This window comes from Tursiops truncatus, chromosome 8, assembly GCF_011762595.2.
Source record: "Tursiops truncatus isolate mTurTru1 chromosome 8, mTurTru1.mat.Y, whole genome shotgun sequence".
Taxonomy (NCBI): Eukaryota; Metazoa; Chordata; class Mammalia; order Artiodactyla; family Delphinidae; genus Tursiops; species Tursiops truncatus.
This window is the reverse complement of record NC_047041.1, coordinates 58,234,628-58,262,388: the sequence shown is the minus strand read 5'-3', so window position 1 is coordinate 58,262,388 and position 27,761 is coordinate 58,234,628. Positions and strand designations below refer to the sequence as shown.

General features: G+C 54.1%; 1 protein-coding gene across 9 annotated transcripts in view; it reads right to left on the bottom strand.

Moving 5' to 3' along the window:
* Window positions 1–26,667, bottom strand: part of ARAP1 (ArfGAP with RhoGAP domain, ankyrin repeat and PH domain 1) — a 63,491-nt gene extending 36,824 nt beyond the window's left edge. For 5 of the 9 annotated variants that reach the window (XM_033862338.2, XM_073808505.1, XM_073808507.1 and 2 more), the window contains exons 1-2: window positions 26,516–26,666; window positions 3,347–3,898 (exon numbers count right to left, since the gene is read on the bottom strand). In XM_033862338.2, coding sequence (XP_033718229.1) covers window positions 3,347–3,855 — 509 coding nt within the window. In that variant the 5' untranslated portion in view covers window positions 3,856–3,898; window positions 26,516–26,666. Of the gene's footprint in view, window positions 1–3,346; window positions 3,899–26,515 lie in introns of those variants that run through there. The other 4 variants (XM_073808508.1, XM_033862346.2, XM_033862347.2 and 1 more) reach the window with 3 other exon arrangements.
* Window positions 26,668–27,761: the final 1,094 nt, after the last annotated feature.

Below are 27,761 nucleotides of genomic sequence, written 5' to 3'. Positions count from 1 at the left end.
TGCAAACCCTTTGAGGGTGCAATGGGGTCCTCCCAGGCCAGGAAGAATAATGAACCTGGTTCTGAGAGTCCTGACCCAGTTGGTGCAGAGGGGAGAGGACCCCATCCCTGCTCCTTTTCTGCCTGCCTCCCTTGAAGTCTCTCCCTTTCTAAGAGGCCTGGGGTGACAGAGATTGGGTAGGGGGAAGGGATTTGGGGTGTCCTGTAACCCTACTGTCCAGGGTCCACTAGGGGTGAGTCTGCGCGGGCAGCACATGTGCTCAGCGCCTGGCAGTACAGAAGCTCATGCAGGCCTCATCTATTTACTAACACAGCAAACACTTGCTGAGTGCCTGCTAGGCACCTGGCACTGTTTCAGATGTTGGGGATTCAGTCGTAGATGAAACTGACGAGCATCTGAGCACGAATGGAACTGACATTCTAGGGGGCTCAGCCTCTTGGCAGCACGTGCAAACACAGCACGAGCACACACTGGCTCACACCTGACAGTACACAAATAACACACATGCCAATTCACCACCCACATCACACGCACTCACCAATACACTCACGCTGTTGGAGTCCCCACAATACCAGTACGCATGGGCACGTGTAGGCGTGCACACAGGCCTTGATAAATTTGCACACACTAAAGCAAGTCACCACTGAAACTGTATGGTGCATAATACAGTTTCAAATCCCCACCTGTGTGCATATGTTAGGATCATACATCGCCTCCCTTAGGACATGTGCGGATGCAAAAATACACAGACACACTACTATCCTGACAGACACACGCCTAGGGGTGCACACACACAAACTGGCCAGGCATGCCCTCATGTGGAGTCACTAGATCCCAGATTCTGCTGGGGAGCCCAGTGATGGACCGGAACCAGGCAAAAATGCTCCCTCAGTCACCACCTGATCTGGTGTAAGAGGCCCTATGATTGAGAGGGTGAGACCCTCATCACTAGAGGGTGCAGGCAAGGACAGGAAGGCCACATCAGGAAGCGGGGACTCCTGCAAGGGGGGCAGGAGCAGGCCAGGCTGAGCAGTCTTGCACTGTGCACCACGGAGCCTGGAGTCATAGAAAGGGGCTATGAGGGGACAGGGTAGCCAGTCAGGCTGAATCCTCACCCCAAACCTGCCCAGCCTTCACCTGTTACACATATGTGAGGCTCTGTCCGCCCTTAGTTTTTCTCCCTCTGGGCTTTAAAGACTTTGTACACCTTGCGAGCCCAGGATGCTAGGACTGCAGATGCCCACAATTCCAAATGTCAAAGACCCCAGGACACAGGAAGCCAGGCTTGGCAGCTCACCTGCCACTCTGCCCTAAGGAGCAGCCCCAAATTGCAAGGAATAATTGCCTACAAGTTCTGTGAGCACGGAATGAATTTTGGGTCCTCTAGCTACAAGGGGCCGGACTCCTGACCACGGGAGTCTGGCCTCTCCCAGACGTTGGCTAAGTTCAGCCTGAGGATCTGAGAGTGGGGCCTGGTACCCTGGGGTGAAGGTAGGACCCTTGCTCTACCCAGAAAGTCTCCTGAATTCAGATGTCAGTACTAGGAGGGCCATGGAGGGCCAAGGAGGACACCTGATGGGGAAACAGGCCCAGAGGGGCAGCTCCCAATCAGAGTCATGGAGCCAGCTGGACCTGCTCAGGTATCCTGCCTTCTAGGCAGGAACCCAGGCCTCCACTCCTCGACTGGGGTTTTTGCCTCCTCAGCCTTCGTGAACTTCCTATGGACAGGGCCCTGCCTCCTGCCCTTGTTCACCCACTCCCAACCCCCAGAGACAAGCAAACAGACAGACAGACACACACTCCATCCTAACGATGGAGTTAAAGAAAAGAGAAATTACTCCTACATGCAAGAAAGTGGCCACTAGAGGGTGCAGTGGCACCAGGAAACTCCAGTTCGGTCTATAAGCCAGGCTCCCAGGGGACCCCAGTGGTGCTCCCAGTTGTGTGAACCCGGGAAAGGCACAATAAACTTTTTGTGCTTTCACCCGTCAAATCTCAAAACACCACAGCCCTGGCTTGGCTTTGAAGGCCCCTTTACTTTATGCCCCTCTCTGGGTGAGGAAAACCTCCCAGACCCTCCCCACGGGGGCTCCCCTAGCATATACTTGGCATGGATCCAGCCAGTGGCGCCCTCCCTTCTCTGAGCCTTAGTTTCTCTGCTTGAAAACAGGACACAAATGCCCCAGAGCACTTGAGCAGGGATCAAACGAGAGCATGTGAGCAAAGCACCCAGCACAGTGCCCAACAGTAACACGGACCAGGAGACCTCTCTCTGCATATCTCTTCCTCCTCCAAGAAGCCTTCCCAGATTAGGGTGACTTGGCCAAGTGCTGCAATAAAGCTCCATTACACCCCACATATCCAGCCATACTTGGGGATGCTCCTCCAAGCTGGGCACCCCAGCAAATGGCAGGAAGGGAGGGCATATGTAAAGGAGGTTAAATGGCGTGTCCACAGAATTAGGAGGAAACTCAAGAAAACAAGGAGCACCAGGAGCTAGGAGGGGAGAAAACAGTTCTGGGGAGGAGGGAGGGTGAGTAGGATGTGGCCTGAGAAGTGTCTCCAGGATCGGGTGACATGTGGCAGGAGCAGTGTGAAAGGGGAAGACGGGAGCACCCGCGCCAGGCCCAGGGCAGTTGCTGCGTCCCCCAGGACGAGTTCTTCATTCTAGACTTCCCATTTCCTCCACATACTACCTCCTGACTTGAGAAATGCACTCTAGTCTCCCAGTATCCCACACTCACCAGGCCCCAAACTGAACTCCAGACTTCCTCCCAAGCTCCCTCCTGTGGCCAGGTCCCAGATCAGGAACTGCACCACCATCTACCCAAGATGGGAACCTGGACGCCATGAGCCTCCTCTCTCCCTCTCTGCTCATGCCCAGGCCGTCCCCAAGTCCTGTCCACGCTAGGGCCGACCTCTCCAATATGCCTACTTCTCTCCAGTCTCACTAGCACAGCCTGAGCGGGGGCCTCCCACCTGGCCTTGCGCCCTCTCACTGGTCTCCCAGCCTCCTCCCCCATCAACCTTAGCAGCAGCCGGGGTCATCCTTTCCGTACTCAGCTTTCATCTGATCACTCCGCTTAAAACCTCCCTGGGCTCCCTGCCTGGCCTTCACAGCATGTCCCACCAGCGCCATCCATGAACCTACCCTCGCTCACACAACAGCTCAGCCACACTGTCTGCTCAGAGCACCCGTGGACGGTGCTTCCCACCTCTGAGCTTTGCACATGCTATTCCCTCCACCAAGGTGCCTTTCTTACCCTAGTGGCAAAGGCCACAGACTCCCCCACAACCCTCTAGATCCTCTGCCCATGTTCCTCCATTCTGGACGGCATCCACTCACCTCACCAGCAGGCGGGGGGGCCCAGTGCGAGGGGGCACAGGCGGAACGCTGAGCTCTGTCAAATGCCGCTTGGCAGGCAGCGGGGGCAGCACAGGGTCTGGGGCAGACGTGGATGGGGGGGAGAAGCAGGTGGGTGGAAGGCAGTTCCTCCGGGGCGGGATGGGTGGGGCAGTGGGTAGCCCCTCATCCTCTCCAGCCATGGGCAGTGGCTCCGGTGGAGTGGTGGGCACAGGTGGTGAGCGGAAGACATGACGCTTCATGGGCACGGGCCGTGGGGTGAGGCGGGGTGCAGGGGCTGGGGGCGTGTGGGCACGGAGCAGGCCAGCCAGGATGCGGCGGCGGTGGCCGGGGAGCAGCATGCCCATGTCCACCAGGCGGGCATCGCTGAGGCCTTGGCACTCTGTGGCCCACACCAGTCCGTGCTGCTCAAAGAGCCTCGTGTACTGCTCCAGGTGCAGTGCCCGCAGCCACTCGGCCACCGATAGGGCCCCATCCCCGGCCTCTGCCATTGTTCCTGTCAGCAGAAGCCAGCCAGCAGGACTCTGTCCAGACCTGGAAGAGATACATGGGCACAGGTCAGAGGCATGGTTGCCCAGGTATACGTCCCCAGTCAACAATTCTCTGTGGCTTTCCCACGCCATGGGTAAGCTCTGTATTTAAGCCCTCTCCCCTGTGTCCCATGTGCCAGGCAAGGCCAGGTACTGCCTGGTCCCTGAACACGCAGGCTTCTCCCACTGCCTGAAACCTGACACCCCACCCCTGTGGCCTCCTAGCATCCAGCTCCTCTAGGAAGCCCTCCAGGGCCTTCAGAGTTGGTACTACCCGAACCCCCATCCACAGCCTTGGCCACTGCTGTGGCTACGTCTGCACACACATTCCCTCCCGCCCGCTGCAAGACCCAGGCAAGGACCCAGTTCCTTCTGAGGTGCCAGTTTCCAGCTGAGGGCCAGGCCCAGGGGTTAGCAAGTACAGGTGGGATTGAGGGATACCACTGCTGGTTCCCCTGCAGGCCCAGTCTGTGGGTGGAGCCTTACCCCCACCTCCATGCCCCTGGAGGAAGCAGAATACTCCAGGAGATGAGGCAACCCAGCATCACACAGCCTCTGGGGTCCTGGTCCTGTGAGTGAGCAACCACCCTCCCCCCCGAGGAGGGACAGGGGGAAATATATAGGAAAGGCCATTCATTCATTTGATAGCCTTGCGCTAGGCAATGGGGACTAAGGTCCCCTACCAATACTCAAGAACTCCTGAACTGGCAAGAGTCAAGGAACAGATGATGCAAAGCAGTGATTAACAGATCAAAAGAAAAAAGTTATCTGTTCATCTCCACAGACACTAAAGAGGCATATGATAAAACTCAATATCCAGCATACTTAAACAAAAATTGCAGTATCGGTAAAATAGAAATGGATCAACACTTCCTTAAAATAAAAACCAGCACTTTGCTTGATGGAAAAACAGTAGAAAAACTTCCATCATCATAAAAATTCTAGACAACAAAAACATATCATTGGTATAAAAACTGGGAAAGAAGAGTTAATCTATTACTTAACAATAATACGAGTTTGGAGTTGGAAAACCCGAGAAGCTCAGCTGAGAAACTATTACAAACAATAAAAGAATTTAGTAAGATAGCTGGGTTCAAAATTAATATAACAGAATTGATATTTATAAGCAATGACCAGGTAGAAACCAGGATGACAGACCTCATTTATAATAGCATCACAAAATAAAAACCACCAAGAATAAACTTAATAAGAAATGTGCACGATCGGGCTTCCCTGGCGGTGCAGTGGTTAAGAATCCACCTGCCAATGCAGGGGACGTGGGTTCGAGCCCTGGTCCAGGAAGATCCCACATGCCGCGGAGCAACTAAGCCCATGCGCCACAACTACTGAGCCTGCGCTCTAGAGCCCACGAGCCACAACTGCTGGGCCCACGCACCACAACTACTGAAGCCCGTGCGCCTAGAGCCTGTGCTCCACAAGAGAAGCAAGAGAAGCTCCATGACGAGAAGCCTGTGCACCACAACAAAGAGAAGTCCCTGCTCACAGCAACTAGAGAAAGCCCGTGTGCAGCAACAAAGACCCAATGCAGCCAAAAATAAATAAATAAATAAAGTTTAAAAAAAAAAAAAAAAGAAAGAAATGTGCAGGATTTATAGCGAGAAAAATGTGCAGTGTTATTAACAGGCAAAAAGGAGAGCTGGACAGATAGAAAGACATGATATTCTCCTGGATAGAGAATATCATAAAGATATTAATTCTCAGTTAATTTATAAATATGCACTATCCTGCTAAGCACACACACAGAACTGGGGGGGCGGGGGGGCGGGCGGTGGCTAGACAAGTTTATTTGAAAGTTCATGTGGAAAAACAAACAAGCAGGAAGAGCCAGGAAAATTCTGGAAGTGAGGGAGTGGGACAAAGGAAGGGTAAAGAGTGAGAATCAGCCTCACCACATATTAAAACATAAAACCATGGCAATTAAAACAGTACAGGTTACCAGCACTTGAACAGACAGATCAATTAAACAGAACAGAAAGTTCAAAAATAGACCCAAATAAATCTAAGAATTTAGTATACAACAAAAGTAACATCTCAAACTAGTGGGGAAGAGATGGATTATTAAATTGTAGGGACAACTGTGGAGTAAGCTACAAAGCTGGACCTCTACACCTTACAACAGGATAAGTTACAGACAAATCAAAGATTTCAAAATAATAAATAAAACCATGAAAGGACTTAAAAAACCCTTGTCTCAGAGAGGCAAAAGCCTTCTGGAAATGATACAAATCCAGAAGGATAAAGAAAAGAGTAAAATACTCAACTATATACAAATCAAACATTCCTGCATGATTAAAAAAATAAAAAGGCACCATAAGCAAGGCCAAAATATAAATGACAAACCAGGGGCTGTCACTCACACCCCAAACATAGACTAATTTTCCTAAAAAGTGAAAAGCACCTAGAAATAAGACACAGACCAGTAACCTAACAGAAAAATAGGCAAAGAATATGAACAGAGAAATTCACAGAAAGAAAAGTATAAATGGTTCTTAAACACAGGAAAAGGAACTTAACCTCCCCACACTGAGTGGTGACAGGGCGAGGCATTCCCCTCCCTGGCCGGGCCAGTGCCTCTGGGAAGGGCAATGCCACCATCGATCTGGAACCCCGATGCTTCTGTGCCCTTTGACCCAGCCACCCATGGGCACTTACCCTGCAGTCTTCCTGATGCATGTCCAAAATGACGTGCATAGGTTATTGGTTACAGCATTGTGTATAACAACAAAAGGTTAGAAGTAAACAAAATACCCAAAAATCGGGGAATGGTTAACTAAATTACAGTGTAGTCATACGGGAGAATACTGAGCCATAGAAAATGAGGAAACGTTTTACATATCAGTGTGAGATGACCTCCAAGATGTGTTGCTAAATGATTAAAGAAACATGAGGAAACTCTGTAAAAAAGGAGGAAACTCCCTACATGTTAATGAGGGATGACCTCCAGTATGTATTAAGTGACCAAAGAAAGGTTCAAAACAGTATAGAGAACATTCTGCCTTTCACATGGGAAAAAAAAAAGGGGGTGGGGGGAAAGGATAGATCAGTATGTGTCTACCACTAAATGCATAAGATATCTCTGAAAAGATACATATGAGACAGGTGACGCTGGTTGCCTCTAAGGAGGAAAACTGAGGGTTGAGGAGGACAGGAGGGAGCAGAGGCAGAGCCAGACTTCACAGGGCCTGAAGCTTACCCAATTTGGATGCCCTCTTTCAGAAAAAGAATACAAGAGTATCTTATCATTTTCCAATATATACAAATATCAAATCTTTATGTTGTACACCTGAAACTAATATAATATGTCAATTACATCTCAATTCAAAAAAATTTTTTAATTAAAAAAAAGAAAGAGGGCTTCCCTGGTGGCGCAGTGGTTGAGAGTCCGCCTGCCGATGCAGGGGACACGGGTTCGTGCCCCAGTCCGGGAAGATCCCACATGCCGCGGAGTGACTGGGCCCATGAGCCATGGCCACTGAGCCTGCACGTCCAGAGCCTGTGCTCCGCAACGGAAGAGGCCACAGCAGTGAGAGGCCCGCGTACCACAAAAAAAAAAAAAAAAAAAGAAAAACTTACTTTTGTAAGAATTTACAAAAACACATGACCACATGCACACACTGCCCAGGCCCTCCCTGGGCCCCATCAGCTTCCCTGGAAACCCACCTCCATGTGGAGGGAAACTTTTCACTCTACATCTTTTTTCTATCATCCAAATATTGAACTATGTGAATTTTTCTAAAAGGCTCCTGAGGGACTTCCCTGGTGGTACAATGGTTAAGAATCTGCCTTTCAATGCGGGGGACGTGGGTTCGATCTCTGGTCAGGGAACTAAGATCCCACATGCCATGGGGCAACTCTAGAGCCCACGCACCACAACTAGAGAGCCCACGTGCTGCAACTACTGAGCCCACACGTAAAACTAGAGAGAAGCCTGCACGACGCAACAAAGAGCCTGTGTGCCACAACTAAGACCCGCAGCAGCCAAATAAATAGATACTTTTTTAAAAAATAAAAGGCTCCTGAGGGTCCCAAAGGAAGACACGAATGAACAGAAATACATTTGATGTTCTTAAATAAGTTGGCTCTCAACATTATAATGACATCAGTTCTTCCAGGGTTAAGCTAAAGCTAACACAATCCCAACTAAAATTACCCAAAGGCAGATTCTAAAGTTCATATTCAATGATATTAGAGATTTATTGTTGGGTGGGAAAGCAAGGTGCAGAACACTGTTTTATTATGTAAAAATCTGGGTTAAAGAAAAAGAATACATATACACATATGCACACATTATACACAGAATACTCCGATGGGTATACAAGAAACTGCCTTTGGGGAGGAGACCCGCAGCTGGCAGGACAAGAGAGGGAGGGTTACCTTTCACTGTATCCTCTGTATCTTTTTAATTTTATACCATTTTCCAACAAATTACAATTTAAAAGATAACACGATCATCTGGGAGTAAGAAAGAGACCATAACTCACCAGGCATGGAAGGAAATCAAGTAAGCAGGTACACACCCCACCCGACCCACTGGTCCCTCCCTGTGTGGCCCCATCCCTTTCAAGCCCGCTCGGGTGGCTCTTCGCAAGGTCTCTGGCCTCACCCTCTCTCTGTCTCTCAATCTCAGTTTTCAAAATGGAAAGCGGGACCTTAGGTCTCACCTTCATGAAGCCTCCTCCACCTCAGTGTCGGGACTTAGCCTGCCACACTCAGCCCAGCACCCCCATCCCTCCCTGACTCACCACCAGCCGGGCTGCCCAGAATGCCAGGGTCCCCCGGAGGCGGCAGCTACTCTGAACGGCCCCTTATCTTGGCCTGAGGTGGAAGCTGCAAGGACAGGGGTAAATGAGAAAGCCTATGAGGCAAGGCCACTTTGGGCAGCTGGATGCCAGGAGGAAGAAGAGGAAGGGGGAAGGGGGAGGGGCGAGGGATGGGGAAAAGGAAAGAGATGTAAAAAAGCGAGCGACGGGGAAGAGGGTAGAGAAAGAGAAGGAAGAGAGGGAAGGGTTCAGGGAGCCTAATGGAAACCAGGCGATGATTAAAGGGAGGAAGCCTTCCAGCGGGGGTGAGGACAGCGTGAGGAGGCAGACCAACGACAGGCCTGCCCAGAGGTGGAGGCCACACCAGCGGGAGAGGGGAGTCAGGACACCCCGTTCTCTGGCCCTCCCCCAGGACCAGTGGCTGTAGCAGGGATGTTGGGCCTGGCCAGGAGGCTGGACTGCCCCCAGGGAAGACATGGGGAGGGGGTAGATGCAGCTGCATGACTGAGGCAGGGCCCCCACAATGCAGAGCCTGTCAAAGGGAACCTGGGGAGACCCAGGAAGACAGGGCCCTCTCCACTAAGCCTGAGAGTTGGGGGGTGGAGGAGCGAGGCAAGGGCGTGAGACCCCAGGGGTCCTGCTCCTAAACGTGTATGGAAACCAAAAGAAGGTGTTTCCAGGCAGGAGAAAGAAGCGGCCATCCTTGAGGGCAGGCCACCAGCAAGCTCAGACGGCCGGGCTCTGTTCGGGAGGGTGGGTCGAAGGGCCAGGTCTTGGGCAGAGCCACATTTCCTGCCACTAGGGCAGGGTCAACCACAAACTGCTGGTCTCTGCAGGATGACTTTAGGGGGTACGGGTGAACATGTAAAATTAACTAATTAGGTATTTATCTTAAGTAGACTTCACAGTTATCTCTTAGGATGGGGCTAAAATAGGTATGGTTTAAAAGTGCATATTTCAAAAATAAATCTTAAGTAATTAGTACTTCATAAAGAGTTGGCAAAAAATGGCAGTGCTACTCAAATGACGATTTTTAAAAAGAATTTAATAAGACAATGTAAATAGTCTTTACTATATGCCACGCACCTAAAGCACTTTCCATTAACTTGTTTAAGTCTCATAGCAACCCTATGAGGTAATACCTCACAATTTAAGATGAAGAAACTGAGGCACAGAGAGGTTAAGCAACTTGCCCAAAGTCACACAGCTGGGAAGGGGCAATTTGAATATAGTCTATACCTGCTTTGTCCAATACAGTAACTAGTAGTAGCCACATATAGCTACTGAAACTCCAAAAGTGGCCACATAATGAAGTATGCTCTATACAATACACACTGGATTCTTAAGTCTTAGTACAAAGAAATAAGAATATAAAATATCTCAATAATTTTTTCTATTTCTTACATAATAAAATTATAGCATTTTGGATATTTGGATAAAATATACTATTAAAATTAATTTCACCTGTTTCTTTTTAATGTGACTACTAGAGAACTTCAAATTGCACTTGTGGCTCGCATTACATTTCTACTGGACGGTGCAGCTCCAGACTCTTAACCAGTCTGCTCACTGCCCCTCGACAGTGACAAGCTCTAACTGAGCAGCTGCTACAGGTCAGGCAGTATTCTCAAGATTCAACATGGAATGATGGATGATGGCCCAACCAGGCTACTGGAATGATGAGGACTGGGAAACAGAAACCACCTCTGTCCCTGAGAAGGGCCCAGCCCCTTCTTGGGCCTCTCTCAAGTTCCTAATCCTACACTAAAGGCTTCAGGCCAAGGTCAGACTTGGGACTCCGCACTGACACCCCTCTAGGACAACCTCATTCAAGGCATTAGAAGCATGAGCCAGACCTCAGACGTGTACCCACCCTCCAGGAATCTCAGGCTGGAGGGTGTCAGATACTACCCAGCCGGCGAAAACAGCCCACATGGCCCTCACCAGGCGGGGGTCAGGGAAGGCTTCCTGGAGGAGGCAGCTGCTTGAAAAAAAAAGTTTGGAGCAGTGCCCTGCTAAGCCATGCTAGAGCCTGAGGCAAAGAAAAGAAATGAGTGATACTGAATCTCTTTATTAAAATTTTTGATATTTTGTTTATCTTGGGTCTTTTTCATTAATTTTGATTTTTAAAAAAATATTGCTTGGGGCTTCCCTGGTGGCGCAGTGGTTGAGAGTCCGCCTGCCAATGCAGGGGACACGGGTTCGTGCCCCAGTCTGGGAAGATCCCACATGCCGCGTAGCAACTAAGCCTCTGTGCCACAACTACTGAGCCTGGGCTCTAGAGCCCACGAGCCACAACTACCGAGCTCACACGCCGCAGCTACTGAAGCCTGCGCACCTAGAGCCCGTGCTCCGCAACAAGAGAAGCCACCGCAATGAGAACCCCGCGCACTGCAATGAAGAGCAGCCCCCGCTCGCCGCAACTAAAAGAAAGCCTGTGCGAAGCAACGAAGACCCAGCGCAGCCAAAAAAAAAAAAAATTTTTTTTTAAATATTTCCTAAAATTATTATTTACCTTGATCACTGAGCTTTTTGGTCACCCCCTCCCTCATATTTTGCACTCACTTATTTTGCCTCACTTGCTCCACCCTAATCCTGGCCAAGTTTGGAGGTTTAAGCCCTTCGGCTGCTATGACACATCACTGGATCTCCACCCACAAGGAAGCAGGGACCAGCAGAGGAGAGTGTCATCCTGTTGAGACAGCAATGGCCACAAGTTGGGGGGTTCCCCTCTCCCCCAACCCTAAGGGCCCAGCTCAGGCTTCACCATCACACCAGCCCACCCTGCCCCTGCTTCTACCCTGTCTCCCTCCAGCCCCTCTCCACTGGGCCAACCACTGTCCCACGCCTGCTCAAAGCCCCTTCCATGGTTCCCAGTGTCCTCAAGTCCAGCTCCTCCGACCATCCTTCGACTGGCTCCAGCCCTGCCGTTTACAGATGAAGAAACAAACACCCACAGGGAGGAAGTGACTTGCCCAAGTTGTCAGCACATGCCCCAAGCCCTGGCCGGGCTCAGCTGGCCCACCACTCCCTCCATTTCACTTTTTGCACCAGGCATCAGCTTGACACGTGGAAGCCCCCAAAACTGTCTGTTGTCAATGGGTAAATGAACCACATCCTCCCACCTTCAGGTGCTGATTCCAGGCTGCCTCCTCCAGAAAGTCCTCCCTGACTGCCCCCTTGGGCCCCTAAGCCTCAGAGGCTGAGTCATGCAGCTCAGTGCTGCTCCTGCTCTGTTCCTGGTTGTCCGATTTGTGGGGGGTCCATCTCCACCCAACCCCCAACCTGGCCTGGGGTATCCTGAGAGCCTGTACCCCTGTACCCCTTCTTGTCTCCCCTACCCTCACAGTAGAGCCCAGGAACTGGCTGTGCTCACAAGGGCACTCAGTCCAGGGGTAAGTAAGGGTTGTCTGGAATCTCCCTAATCCTTGCCAACCAGTCCTTCTGCAGGTATGGCCTGAGTCCCTCTTGCTGGAGCCAAAACTTTCATCCTTCTGTCCTTTAACTACCTCGTTTCCAACACCCAATGGCAGAGTTTAAATCTCATCGCCCCTTCTCTGTCCCAGCACAGCATCTCTCTCTCGTGCCATCCCTGCCCACTACTGACTAGGGACACCAGTACTGCCAGTCCAGCAGAAAGGCAGCCCTGAGTTTTAGCTAAGGACAAGCACACTCCCACTTCCTTGGTTTCCTAAATATCCACTGCATGCCCAGCCTCCACCAGATTTCCACCTTCACCCGAATCATCCCCGGTACAGTCCCAAGGTCTGGGGTTTTTACCCCATTTCACGGAGGCTGTGTGAAATGGAAACTTGCCCAGGTCACTTGCTAGAGCCAACAGGGCCTTCAGAGGATGTGACTGTCTGTCTGGCAGAGGCAGTGAGGCTTCCAGAGGGCACTCCTGAGCTGGGCCTTGGAGCACAAGTAGGAGGTTGCACTTCTAGGCAAAGGGAACTGAGTGTGCAGGACCCGGGGACGGAAAAGGAGCTGGCAGATCCAGAGATGGGGAGAGTTCAGTGGGGCAGGAACAGGAGATGTGAAAGGACAGTAGTGACACCCAGAGAGGTTTAGGGATCTGCCCTTGGTCGCCCATGTGGGTGTAAGCCTCCTTTGCATTCTGATTTGAATGAATGAGTCAGGCCTGGATCCGGTAGCCCTGACAGTCCCAACTCCTTCCCCACTCAGCTCTGGAGTCCCCTCAGCGAGGACCCTTCCCCAACTGCATCTTCAAAGCCCCCTGTCTGCACAGAGCTGTGCTCTGGATTCAAGGGAAGGCCCAACGGTGGGGGGAGCGGAAGGGGAGGAAGGTGGGCCTAGAGCTTCAGACCTGCGGCCTGTGCTCGTCCACCCCCCAACGCCCCCCGCCACTGCCTCACAGCACTCCACCCCATCCTAGGCAGGCTGGGCAGGGACCCCAGCGCCCAGAACTCAGGAGAGCCCTCAGAGCTCTCCACACAGGAATTAAAAGCAGTACATATCCAGCTAGGCCTGGGTCTACTATGCACACCCCACGCACACCACAAATGCACAGCTCACACAGCCTCCAGGTTCACACACCGCCCACCCCGCCTAGCAGCCACACGCACAGCCTTCAGTCCCCATACTCACTACCAACAACCGCACCGTGTACCACTGCCCAGAGCCCGATGCCGCCCACGCCCCTTGACCCCAGTCCCCCCAGCCCAATCACCAGGTCATACCTGGGGGCAGGGCCACCCTCGTTTGCTGCCCTCCTGGCTGTTCTCAGGGCTCTGTTAACACAGGCAAGAGGACTTGGAGACACTTCCCTCAGATATGAGGAACTAGGTGGGGGCTGGGTGCCTGGCCCAGAAGCGGCCCCCGCCCCTCCGCAGAAGCCAACTCCCTCCAGCTCTGCCAGGCAAGGCAGCAGGTGCGGCCCTCAGGCAGGCAGCTGACTATAACCCCCGGACCCAGAAGCCTATTTTCTGTCTCTCCGGGACTGGTGGCCACGGCATATCACACTGGGGTCTCCTGCCCTAACCCCAGCCCCGGACCTCCGCCCCGTCACTTGCCCAGGCACCAGATTTCTGCCCCATCCCATCTGTGATGTGGCCTGACAGGAGTGGTGAGGGCTGACAAGGAACAGCCCTCAGGGCAGAGGAATGACTGAGTCCGGGCCCCAGGGCTTGCCTGAGCCATCTGGTGGGGAACTGGGGGCCACTGGCTCCAGGCCAGAACCCTATCCCCGCAGGACGCCAGGCAAGACCAGGTTCCAGTGCTGGCTCCATCACTTCTTGCCTGAAGCCCTGGGCAAGTCATGTCACACTCTGAGCCTCAGTTTCCCCCTCCACAGAACAGAGCTGTCACCCAGATGACCATGACACATGACCATGTGTGTACTAGAAGCCACACTCGTTCGGCATCTGCTCACTTCTCTGCTGCTAAGATAGACACTTCCTGTTCCGAGCCCCAAGGCTTTGGCCGGGCCCGTCCAGAGGGGCCCTTGGTGCTGGCCCTGTAGCTAGGCTCTAGTCTGGACGCCTTCAGCACCCTGAAATTCTCTGTTCCCCAGATACCAGTGACCCCCACACCCTGCCTCCAGCCACATCCCCCAGCAGGGCTCCAGGGTGGATACACCATGGCCTCCTGGACCTCCTCCTGGGGGGCCCCAGGCACTGCATATGCCCCGCCCCACAGTGAACTCACCCACTCGCCTCTCCTGGGGAAAGCGGGGCTGCCTCCACCCTAGGCGGGACCATTGAGCAAATTAGAAAAAAATGCCTCTTGCTTCAGGAGCCCCACAGCAGGGCATGCAGCTCAGCAAAGAGGACAGGCTGAGTTTCAGTCCTCCTCTCCCAGCTCTCCCTGCACCCAGCCAGGTACCCTTGGGCAGTGCGCAACACGCACATCCACACCCAGTGGACTAGGTGAGATACTTTAACAACCTCCTTAGGGCAGCCCCGTCAGCATCGCCCTAATAAAATGTACAACTAGTTTTACTGATGATCAATGGACATTTAAGACTAAAGGACAGTAGACAGCCCTGACCTAAATTTCAGGCCTACCTCTAACTCCCACCCCAAATCTTCAAAGACTAATCACTTTCTACAACCTCCTCGTCTGTACTGTTTAAAGTTTTTACAGTTGCATATCACTTTCATAATTACAATGATAAAAGCATTTTAAGTCTATCAGAAATGAGTTTGTCCCAGTTTCTTCCCCAAAACCATCATTATAAAGTAGCTTTGTGATTTTCAATACAACATGCACAGAATACCAAGAGAACTATCGTAAATGAAACTGATTTCCTGGGCCATCTGGACTGGAGGATGAGAAACTGAACCCCAAAGCTCAACCCCTCCCTCACTGTCTTATCTTCCTGAAGGTCTAAGACACAGTTTATCAAATGACATCCCCGCCTCCCCACCAACCACAGATCCGGAGGCCAGACTGAAGGCCACAGACTTTCAAATGAGAAATGGACTGAGGGTCACTATGAACATGAGACGCCAGGGTACCTGTGGTTTGTCCTCTAAACAGCATCTGACTCCACCCTAGCCCTGCCCCTCACCCATGTTCCCCCAAACCTCACCGGGGGCCCCCCTCATGCCCAAGCCCCTCTCCACCCTGGAGAGGATGAAGTGTGAATGTCTGAAGTACCTCAACTCACAATAAATGAAGCTGATAGTTAAAAGGTTTGGTTTTCAGGCCCTGTCAAAAAGTCTGTGACGGATAAACAACAAGGTCCTACTGCATAGCATAAGGAACTGTATTCAATATCCTGTGATAAACCATAACGGAGGGACTTCCCTGGGGGCGCAGTGGTTAAGAATCCGCCTGCCGGGCTTCCCTGGTGGCGCAGTGGTTGAGAGTCCGCCTGCCGATACAGGGGACACGGGTTCGTGCCCTGGTCCGGGAAGATCCCACATGCCACGGAGTGGCTGGACCCGTGAGCCATGGCCGCTGAGCCTGTGAGTCCGGAGCCTGTGCTCCGCAACGGGAGAGGCCACAACAGTGAGAGGCCCGCGTAATGCAAAAAAAAAAAAAAAAAAAAAAAAAAGAATCCGCCTGCCAATGAAGGGGACACGGGTTCAAGCCCTGGTCTGGGAAGATCCCGCAGAGCAACTAAGCCCGTGTGCCACAGCTACTGAGCCTGCGCTCTAGAGCCTGTGAGCCACAACTACTGAGCCCATGTGCCACACTACTGAAACCCGTGTGCCTAGAGCCTGTGCTCCACAAGAGAAGCCACTGCAGTGAAGAGTAGCCCCCGCTCGCTGCAACTAGAGAAAGCCCGCGTGCAGCAAGGAAGAGCCAACACAGCCATAAATAAATAAATAAATAAGCATTTCTAAAAAATAAATAAAATGGTTACAATGGTCAATTTTATTAAAAAAATAATGGAAACGAATATGAAAAAGAATATATATGCATAACTGAATCACTTTACTGTACAGCAGAAATTAACACAACATTGTAAATCAACTATAATTCAATTAAAAAAAAAAAGTCCAAGACACACTGAGCTCCTTGGCCCTACCAGTTCCCCCACCTCCAGACAGATCACTCTGGACCACGCCCTCGCCTTCCTCTAACTGCCTCCTTATCACCTCGCTTTTGACTCATCCCTCCTCTCCATCCCCACTGCCCCTCCCCAGCCCATCTGACCCCTGGGCCCTCCTCCCTGCCCTTCTGGTCCCCACACCTTCAACCAGAGCACCCTCTACCTGCTCCTCTAACCATCCCCCCCCCCACAAGACAGAGCTCCTCCAAACCTGAACCCCCCAGCCCAGACCCACATCCACCTGCCCTATGCCCCCAACCCTTCACTCTTCAGGTCCCAGCTCAGGCCCTTCTCACCTGGAAGGGGTGCCCAGCCAGCCGCACAGCACCTGTGGAGACCTGGTGCCCTCTCACCAGGAGAGCACGGCCTCTGGCCTGGCCCCCCGGCCCCTCAGTCACAGACACGCCCTCCTGGGCTGGGGACTCCCCAGGCAGGGCAGGGAGCACCTCTCCCACCAAAGGTGCTGGGTGAGGGGGAGGCCTGAGGTACCACAGGGTGACTCCAGGACGATCCTCCTCTGTCACAACTGCCCCCCATGCGGGAGCTGGCAGCGGGGGAGCTCTTAACGCTGCAAATGAGGCAGAAACAGGAGGAAACAGGGCTAACCACAGGGAGGATGGCAGTGCACAGGGCACTCCCTGGCAGTGGAGTGGACAGAACCAGAGTCACGTCAGTCAGAGCCTCACTACACACCAGCGGGGTTGAGGACAGCCCTGGCCTGATGGGGGAGGGGAAGGGAAGGCTGCTTGACTCCATCCTCTCTGAGGCAACTGGGCACCTGATGTGCCTGCCCACCCAGAAGGAGAGACTGGGGCTCCTCTGCACCCAGAAGTAGCAGCCCAGGAGAACAGGGACCTGACACTGCCCTCTCCCTAGGCGGCCCCTGCAATGGAAAGCCAGTGATCAGCAGGCCCCTTGCTGGCACCTGACAAGAGGAAGCTCCTGTGTTGGTGGGTGGAGGTGACCAGATGGGCGGGGCAGGGGCTGGAAAGGAAAAGAGGGAGAGAGGGAGACAGGGGACCAGCCCCACAGGCTCTGGCCTCCAGTTGGATGTGGGACCTCAGCCTCCCCGACTCTATAACCAGACAACAGAAAGGAAAGACTCTCTCACTCACAGGGAACATTCTAACCTACTTATCTGACCCTGCCATCCCTGCTTAGAAAGACAAAAAGCCATGGTTATGGAGTGCTTCCCATCTACCAGGCGCTGTGCCAAGCCTGCTACATGGATTGTTTCATATAATCCTCATGACGATCTGGAAAGTGGATGGTTTAAACCTGACTTTACAGATGAGGAAGAAACTGAGCCTCATAGAGGTTCAGTAAGTTGCCCAAGATCACACAGGAGCCCCTCCTTCCACTCCGTCTCCTCAGAGGGGAGAGTGTGGAGACCAGGAGCAGGGAAGTCAGGCAGGAGAGGGGAGGGAGGATGAGTGTGGGCTGAGAAGGGCCTTGAAGGCCACACTAAGACACTCAGCCTCACTGTCCAGACAAGAGGAAGCCATGAAGGGCAGCAGGGTGCGTGGGGCGGCAGGGAGGCAGGCAGATATGGGTCCTACTGCTGTGAGACTTAAGAATTCACATAACTTCTCTGAGTCTCAGTTTCATCATCTGTATAATGGGCTTGTGGGGAATAAATGTATGCCTTCAAAACAGATCCCAGGGACTTCCCTGGTTGCGCAGTGGGTAAGAATCTGCCTGCCAATGCAGAAGGCAGGGGTTTGATCCCTGGTCCGGGAAGATCCCACATGCCGCGAAGCAACTAAGCCCGTGCACCAGAACTTCTGAGCCTGCACTCTAAAGCCTGCGTGCCACAACTACTGAGTCTGTGTGCCACAATTACTGAAGCCTGCGCACCTATAGCCCGTGCTCCGCAACAAGAGAAGCCACTGCAATGAGAAGTCGGTGCACCACGACGAAGAGTAGCCCCCACTCGCCGCAACTAGAGAAAGCCCTCGTGCAGCAACGAAGATTCAACGCAGCCAAAAATAAATAAATAAATAAGTAAATTTAAGAAAACAAAAAACAAAAACAGATCCCAACCTACCAGTTCTCACCCTCCAGTGACTTCCAACCTCCCTCAGAGTAAAGCCAAAGCCAGGACAAGGCCCGCCAGTCCTGCATGGTCTGTGCCTGCCTCACTGTTATTCCAACCGACTCGGAGTGCTCCTGCCTCAGGGCTGGGCCCCGAGTTACCTCTGCCTGAAATGCTCTTCCAGACACCTGCATGACTCACTCCCATACTCTTCCCAGCGCCCTCTCAAATGCACGGCACGGCCTTCCTTCCTGACCACTCTGCCTAAAGAGGTGCCCCCCATCAGTCCCTCTCTCCTGACCCCACGTCATTTTTCGACACCCCCCTTATTTCTAGCGGACACTGTATTATATGTTTATTTGTTCATTGTCAGTCTCCTCAACCACAGTACGGGGCACTGTCTCATTCATGGCTCTATCCCCAGTGGTAGAAGTGTCTGGCCACTGGGGGCATGGGTGAAAGGACGTCTACAGAGGCATGGCTCGCCCTGGTCAGGAGCTTGAGACAGGGCCCGTGACACGGGCAGGGTGAGGGACAATTGGGTGAGGTAGGTGCCAAGGTTTAAGGTTCACGTCCAGAGGTCTAGGAGCGAAAGCTTCAACTCTGAGGCTCCTTGGCACCCTCCGTGGCTGGGCCTGCCCCTTCTCTCCACCTCTGTGGCTACCCCTGCCACTTCCTGCTGTGCTGGCCCGATAAACACTGCTGGGGGAGCCCTCACCCACACAGGGCAAGTCCTGTTCCCCAGAGCAGGTGAGAACCACCGCAGACTTCCAGAAATCTCTGAGACCAATCCCCCCCTCCCTGGCCTGCCTAACCCTCCCACGGCTCCCCATTACCCAGCGGGGCTCAAAGGGCCTCCACCCTCTGGGTCTGGCCACTTACTCCCCCTTTCCAGGTTCATTCCCTCCACTCTCACCACTGGACACTTGGCCTCCAGGACTTTGCTCATCAGGCTCCCTCCGCCTGGAACATCTTTCTCTACCTTGCCCTTCACGTTCAAGTGTCACCTGCTCTAGGCAGCAGCTTCTGGCTCCCACGGTCACAGCCTGGGTCACACTGCTATGCCACTATCTGTCGCTGTGTCACATATACACACACATTCTTTCTCGCCCCAGCCTTGGCTGGGTGCTCCCTGAAGGCAGGACTGGGGTCTGATTTCCCTGCATCCCCAGCTACCAGCCCAGGGTTGGCAGACAGTGAATATCTACTGCTTGAATGAAATCTCCCAATTTTACACGTGAAAAGCAAGGAGCCCAAGCAAGTGATGACTTGTCCAAGGTCACACTGCAATCAGTGGCCAGAGCGTGGCTAGAACCTGGCCTCTAGGCCCCCAGGACCAGGTGCCTCCCATTCTGCTCGCGCCCACCAGTTAGAGCTCCAGCCTCCTGCCTGCCAGACCCCAGCCACGCCTTCTCCTAGCTCCCCACATGCCCAAGCACCTGCTCCTTAGGCATTTTGGAACCTCCTAATCCAATCCTCCCGCTTCCAGAAGGGGAAAGTGGGCCCCAGAAAGGGATAAGAACCCAACCAGGGCCACACGAGTCAGTACAGGACCCAGGCCCCCCAGCCTGAGCACCCCATCCCCTTCCTCTAGCTTATTCCTTGGAAGAACTATGAGGGGGAGGTCCCCTCAGGTGACCTCAGAGACACTGGAGTAACCCTCCATCTCCAAGTGGCTAGGCCAGCCCTGCATTGAGAAAGGTGGGTTTTCAGGTCACAGGCAGTAAAGGCAGAGGAGTGTTTTGATTCACGTCCTGGAACAGAACCACTAGAACCATTAGATACTCCCTGGATCTCTGGCCTCCCTAGACTTAGCTATCCATCTTTAGAGCTAAGGAGGAGACAGCAAGAGGAACAGCCCCAGTCTGAGGGAAAAGGTAGGACTTTAGCTGAGGCTCTGGCACCCCTTTCCCAAGCAAGAGAGACTCCACCCCAAAGCTGTCCTGCTGTCATCTGGCAAAGCTCAGGGAGGCCCTTTCTCCCCATCAGGCCAGGGCCTCTGGAAACACATTTTAGCTGCAGAACTAGACCGCGGCCCGCTTGGGGGAAGGTCCCCACTGAAGTGGGTAAGAGCCTCATCCAGCTCACACGTCAAGGGGTGCCGAGCCAGGTACCTCCTACCCCAACGCATTGGGACATGGAATGCTGATCGCACCCAAACAAAGGAAAAAGCACAGGTCCTCCAAGGAGGTTTCTGGGCCTGAGAGCACACACGTGCGCACACAGGAACACGCACGGCGCCCCCCCCAGAGGCGTGTGCAGCAGAAAGGAGCTCACCCAGCCAGGAAGTCTTCCAAGAGGAGGGCACCTCCCTCGTGGGGAGGGAACAGCCCTCTTCCCCATGAGGCAGCTCCCGCTCCCATGCCCAGGGCCCTTTGAGGGCAACTGCTGTGCCCACAGGCCCACATGCGCACCGGAAGGACCTGGAGAGGCACTGTGAATTACTAGAAGGCCCTCAGCCAAGGTCCAGTCTCCCTGCCCCCTGAGGAGGGTCAGGGCCTCCCCTGGGGCTCCTGGGCCCAGGTCTCTGTCCACCACCCCTCAGGGCCCTTGAGCCTGGCTTTGACACTCCAAAGCTGGACCTGGGCCTGCTGAGCCACATTCCATGCCGGCCCTGAGAGGAACTGGTTCGCCCAGCAGTACAGCCCAGGCTTTGCTCTGTGACCCAGTCAGCCACCAGCCCTCCCTGGGCCTCCTCTCAATCCCATCCTGGCATCCAGGACAGCGCCACCCCCAACAAATGAAGAGGAGGCCTGGCCCCTGTCTGTCTCCTCCCCACCCCCATTAAGCTGGCTATCTCTTCTGCTACCACCTAGTCCATTCCAGAACCTGGTTCTCAGATTTCTTGAAAGGTGTGTGTCAACGGCGTGTCTGCTGGGAGTGGTGGGTGCAAAGGGCATGAAGAGCCTCCCCCCCTGGCACCACCACCAAGCAGCCCCAAGAAACTCTCCAGGCCTTGTCTGTCTGGCACCAGCTGGCCAAAGGTGTGGCACAGGGCTCAGCCTCAACTCAGGATCCACGCAGCCCAACTGGAAGCTTTGCAGGTTTTCGGCACCTCGAATTTCGGAAATTTGGAAGCTGGGGATCTTTGGCACATAAAACCCTAGAATCCTTGATCCCCAATGCCCACAGTCTCAAGACTCAGAATCCTAAAATCCCAGCTGCCCAATGTGGGGAGAGGGAGTGCCGGAGTGGAGAGGGATGGAGAAGCCCTTCCCCGGCCCCCCCTTACCTGCGCTGTTTGGTTTCTGTCCTGACCTGTCCACACCTGGGGGCTGGGGGCTTGGGATGTCCCAGGTGCTGCTGCTTCCTGCTCCCTCCCTGAAGCTCCAGGGAAGCTGAGTCCATGACCAACCCAAGGCCTGTCACTGAACCAGAGACTGGGGACAGACCATGAGCTCCTGACTCCAGGCCTGATTATAGGCAGAGCCCTGGCCCCAGCATTATGGTGGGAAGGAGGGGAGGGAAGGAGAGAAGGGGATGCCCAGGGGCAGGGAAGGAAGGTGGCACAGGAGACCCAGGCACCTGTGGAGGAGGGGAGCAATACGAAGCGGTAGCTTAGCCCTGCTACCGCTACCCTTGTCCTAGGGCCTGCCACCCCAGCACTGGCCTGGCCAGAAGGAGGGAGGGTGAGGCCAGGGTCCTCCAAAGGCCCTGGGAAGCTGAGATTCCAGGTGTGACCTCCAGTTCCCTGCCCTGGGAATGGGGACAGAGGAGTGGCTGTGAGAGGTCCCAATTGTCCCAATTGCCCTCACAATCTTTTGCTCTCACAACAATGAAAACAATGAGGAGGAGGAAGATTTTGCCACATTTCTCCTTCCCAGTGGGGAGGGGGGATGCGCTCTGACCCCTGAATCTTCCTCTGGACCCCACTGGCCATGAGCGTCACACTCTTGACCACAGCTGGTCTCTGCTTCTTGGCCTCTTAGCTCTGCAACCATGTTCCCCAGGTTTGTTCGTTCAGTCACTGACACCCAGCTGTACCAAACCCCAGGCACCTTGAGAGGAATCAGTTTCCTGGTTTGGCCAGAGAGAAAGACTTGGACACTGTGACAAGGCAAGGTGAGCAGTATCTGAAGGAAGCTCAGGGCTTCCGAGGCCCAGGAGGCCCTGACCAGGCAGGGAGGTAGAGTGCAGGCCTCAGAGCCCCCTCCCTTGGTGCCAGTCCCAGCTCTCCCTTTCCTCAGCTGAAAGACTCTAGACAAGTCACTTAACTTCTACTGACTTCAGTTTCCTCAGCAGTAAAAAGGAGAACCACTGTACTCAACAAAGTCCAAACTGGACAGGACAGGACAAGAAGAGTGGGCAGGAGCTGCTCATCCTAGGGCTGGGCCCCTGGGGGCTAAGACTTGACAGAAGCCAGTCCAGCCTGCGAGCAGGCATCCCATCCCCACAGCGCGTCACCAGTAATGTCACCTGCCCCGGCGGCCCTCCAGTCCCTGCCTGCCACCCGACTGGGAGTTCCCAGAGAAGCACAGGGTTTGGATCTTGTCTGCCTGCAGTGTCTCCCAGTGCTCAGGGTTCTCACTGTGAAGCTAGAGAAATTCAGACTCCCAGTTCTTCTATATAATAAATGATCTCAGGAAAATTACTTAACTTCTCGAGGCCTCAGTTTCTTCATCTGTAAAATGGGAACAGTGCCTACCCCATACGACTATTGTTGAGGATTAAATGAAATCAGTACATAAAATGTTTAGCACAGTGTCTGGCACATAGTAAGCTTCCAAAAAAACAGTAGCTACTGCTACTATTATTACTACTATTAAATAATAATTTTGTTATTGAATTGGTCACTTAACTCCACATCCCCTCCCAGCGACTCTGATTGTCTCAATGGTCTGGGACAGACGCCCTGTTTATGGGACAGAATCTTTTTTCCCTTCTGAACTATGTTCCAAAGGATGAGACAGAGAGAAATTCCACAGGAAGGTCATGTGGAAGACCAGCCATGAACTGCCCTCCCTCCCCACCACCCCAGGCCATCCCTGAACCTGAGGTCACCTGCCTTTTGGGGCTGAGACTGTCCTCTCCAGAACCCTGATTGGAATCTACAGGTCTGGGGGCCTGACAGTGGTGGGGGGGGTGGAGGGGGGCTAGGTGAACAAGATGTCCTCTCTGATCAGGGCTGGGGATACTGGTGTTGAGTCCCTGAGCTCCACTGGGACTGTACTTGTAGGGGATCTCTGAGGGCCTCCCCACACCCTCCTGCTGTTCAGACCCTTGGTGCAGAGCCCCTTCCTGAAACATGAAGTGCCCCTCCATGCAGGGCTATGGAGGGGGAAGAGTCCAGCCTGACAGAGACCAGAGGAGGGGGTGACAGGGGCCGCCCCAAGGACTGGACTCTGCTCCTAAGGGAGGGCCGGGTCTGCATGGCTGGGGTCACACTCTGCTTGAGGCTGCCTTGGCCACCACCCAGGGGAAAGCCCCTAACTGAGTGGGACCCTGGACTGCGTTCAAGGAGTGACGTCAGGCTGGGGGAGGGGAAGTCAGGCCAAAGGAGGTAAACAAATGCCTGGGTCCTGATACTGCCTCTACCACTTAACTTGCCATGATCTTGGGCAAGTTACTTAACCTCTCTGTGCCTCAGTTTCCTTATCTGTAGAATGGTGCCTAACTTCTAGGCTTGTTGGGAGGATGAAACTGGTTAACATTCGTAATAGTGCCCACAAAGGTGCCGAGTGCATGTTTGCTGGCATCATTCTCGCTGATATTATTACTCAGCTCTCTCCGAGGCTGTTTCTTCCCCTGTCTTACTGGAGGATGACCCTTGTCTCATGGAATGATGTAAAGTTAAATAAATTAACAAATACGCAGTGTCAGGCACACCGTAGGTATTCAAATCAAGTAGAGGTCCCTCCCTTTCCCTTTCTTCTCCCCAAGAGGGCCCAGACTAGGAGTCGGGTCAGTCCTGACCCCCACTAGGGCTCGCTGTGTGATCCTGGTCTGAGCTCTGGTCCCTGGCCTCAGTCTCCTCATCTATGAGAAAAGCTTCTGGGCCAAGTGATCTCTGTACATGGCCATATCTGCTTCAGCCTCCCTCCCACCTCCATTCCCTCCTTTCCTTCTCCATTTCCAATTCATGTCCTACGGCACCCCCTCCTGCTGCAACAGAACCCCTGGGACCCTAAAGTGGGGTGGCGGGGGCAGCTGGTGGGTAAGGGGTACCAGCCTTCAAGCAGTCCAGGGCCCATCTCAGGCCCCCAAGGGTTAAGATCCAGAGTGAAGGACGGGGGGCCAGGGTCAGTGCTGGACAGACGGGCCTGCAGCCCAGGCCCTGCAGCCCAGGTCCTGCCTCCCCTCCCCCCATCCTGGGAACAGAGGCCACTTGTTTGGGCATCAGCTGGCTGGCTTTGAGCTTGGCCAAAGGGAGAGTGGGGTGGGGAGGGGAGAGGGCCCCCGGAGAGTGGAGGGGACTCCCCTCTGTCCTAGGGCTTTGTACTAGTCTAGTCCACAACTAGCCCCTAGGACTCTCAGAGGCCCCTTACCCCTCTGAAGTGACCCCTTCCCCCCAGGTTCTCCCTTTTCTTCATTCAAACACTCACTGCTGGGGGAAGGAATTAGACTCAGGCCCAATTCTTGCTCCAGCAGTCTCTCTTTGGAGCATGGGGCCAGGGCTTATCACCCAACCCAGCAGATGGAGAAATGGAGAGGTTTGGGAACTTACAGTCACGTAGTGTTTGGTGGCTGCACAGGGACCATCCCAGGTCCCAGTCATCCCCACGATTCTGCAGTCCCCTTCCCCACAGAGCTCCAAGGAGACCCTTCCTAAGTGGTGCCCTACACAGCACTCACTGAAAGGCTAGGCAGGAGAAGGCCCATCTCTTAAGACCCAAAGGACCTGGGAGGTTTGGAAGAGGAGAAAACTTCTGTAGGGTAGGGGGGAGGACAAGCAACCTGCACAAAGGGCTGAGGCGTGATGTGTGGAAAGGCACGGCTGGAGTCCAAGAGATGGTGGGGGTGAGGCTGGGTCTGACTGGGGAGGCCTGGGAGCAATCTGCCCACTTCCACCTCACCGTTGTCAGGGCTCTGCCTGGGACAACCCCCTCTTGCCCTATTCCAGTGAGCAAGCAGCAAATGGGAAGACAGGATTCCCCAAGCCAGGGTCTAGACAACCCTCAACCAGCCACGGGACCGGGGGATTGGTTCTCTCTACACTCTACCCCTGCTACCCATTCCAGCCACTTCCATCTCCTTGCCGTTCCTCAAACACACCATGCAAGTTCCTGCCTCTGCACAAGCTTTACCCTCCTCTGAGGGTCCTTATCCTTGTGAACTACCACTTAACTGCCAAGGCCCATTCCAACCATCTCCTCCTTCCTGGGCCTCCAAGAGTCCCAGTGCCTGATTCCATCCCAGTACCTGTCTGCACCTGTCTTCTGACTCCGCAGGGCTCCTTCTACCCTGTAATGAGCTTGCTGGGAGGTCTCTCCTAGCCTGGACACTCTGCTCTCCGAGGACAGGTATCCTGGGTGCCTCTGTCTGGACCTTGCTCGGCAAACAGTCAAATCCTTCTCTGAGTACCTCCATATATCTGTCCAACCCTGCAGCCCTGGGGACTGGGGAAGGCTCCCCAGGACAGGAGCTTTGGGGGAGTGAGGGTGCATATGCCAGATACCGACCAGAGTTCCCCAGCACTAAAAACCACGCCCTGGAGATCTGGGACCAAACGCCCACCCCATGCCCTCAGGCTGCACTCGGAGTCTGCTCTCTCCAGTCCCAATAACCCACTCCCGGCTTGACCCCATTCAGTGAACACACACTTTCTTTTTGCAGCAACTGGGCCAGGTAGGGGCTCTTGGGAAGCCATGCCCCCATTTACTGGTGGGGAATTGAGGCGCAGAGCCCGGAAGTAGTCTGCCCAAGATCAGTGGAGCCCCAGGTCCAGCGCATAAGGTCATACGAACTTGCAGACCGGTAAGGGTCTCCGCAGTCAACGAAGTGGGAGCCTTCATTTCACCGATGAGAAAATCAAGGTGCCCGAGGGCGAGTTGGCTCCGGAACGTCAGAGACTTCACGCCAAAGGGCTGAAGGCTGGAAGCCCCCTGTCCCGCCGGTTCGTCCTCCTCCCTACCGTCTCTAGCCCGACCGCGCATCCTCCAGAGGCGACCCCATCACCACCACCAGTCAGAACAGACGACGTGACCCAGAGAAACGCCCGCGGAAGTAGCCGCCGGGCGCAGAGTCGCCGCGCGGCCTCGGCGTTCCCTTCTGCGGAATGGGGAAACTCCTGGCCACACCTGGCCAAGGAGCAGCGGACGGGGAGGGCCCGGCAGCCGCACTGACCTGTTCTGAGCGAAGACTCCACGCGGGGACGCGGGGACCCGGGGTCCCGGGGCCACCACTGACGCTGGTGCAGCCAAGTCGCGGCCACAGGCCGGGCGCGCCCACCCTGCCGGGCGCTTCCGCCCGCCCCACGTGACGCCCCGGGGAGGGGAGGACCGGGAAGGGAGCAGGGACACGCCCCCTTCCCAGGGACCCGCCCCCTTCCCGGCCACGCCTAGTCAGGGTGTTCGAGTCCTCTAGCCTGGCCCGCCTTGCGGACAGGTCGATCTTTGCGTCTCTCCTGTCCCTCTCGCTGCTCACAGGTCCGTCTCCATCTCCTGAGGCTCCGGTCTACCTCCACCACATCCGCCCTCTGAGTCTTCATCTCTTCCTGAGTCTCTCTGCCTCTTGCCGCCCCTCTCCCTGGGAGGGACAAGCCACAAACCGCCCCACCCACAGAGCGGAAAGGGGCAGTTGGAAGCTGGAAGACCAGTCCCTGACCTCCTCCAGAAAGTCCTTACCCACTTTTCTTCGAGAAAATCCTATTTCTCTCCCTGGGCCCACATCTCTCAGGAGCAGGGTGGTGGGGAAGATTCTAGTCAGAGGGCCCAAGGATTCCTTGGCTTTATAAAGGTGGCAGCCTGAGGTCCTGGCTGCCAGGCAACTTCCCTGGCCTAGAGAATGGGAGCTTTCCACCCATCCTGCCAGCATACACACAGATGAGGGTCGAGGGTCTGGGGTTTGGCAGGCATTCCTAGGTCCTGTGTCCAGGGCTGAGATTGGGTGTCATTAATTTGAGCACCTACTACATGCCAAGCCCAGTGCTGGGCAACTTATTCCTTTTATCTCAATCTGCCTGAAGGTGAAAAATCATCACCCCAGGATATAGATTAGGAAATGAGGCTCCAAAGAAGTTCCAGGGCTTGCCCAAAGTTACAAAGCCAGTATTGGGTAAACTGGCCAAGTCCTGGTGAGTTACAGAATGTCCTGCCTACCCCTACTGGACATTCACCCTGCCCCTCTAGGAAAAAGTGGACTCCAAGCGTCTTCCTGACAGGCCAAGTTAAGTCGCTTACCGGGAGAGGGTAAGGCCAGAACTTGGGAAGAACTTCCAGCTCAAAATTCATATGGGGTACAAAAACACTGGAGAGGGGTGGAGCACGGGGCCCTCCTCCCGACCTGATAGCGGGGGTGACCCTCAGGCAGCAGAGGGCACCTGTGGGCTACAGAGAACAGGAGAGGCCCAGGCATCCCTCTAGACTTCAAA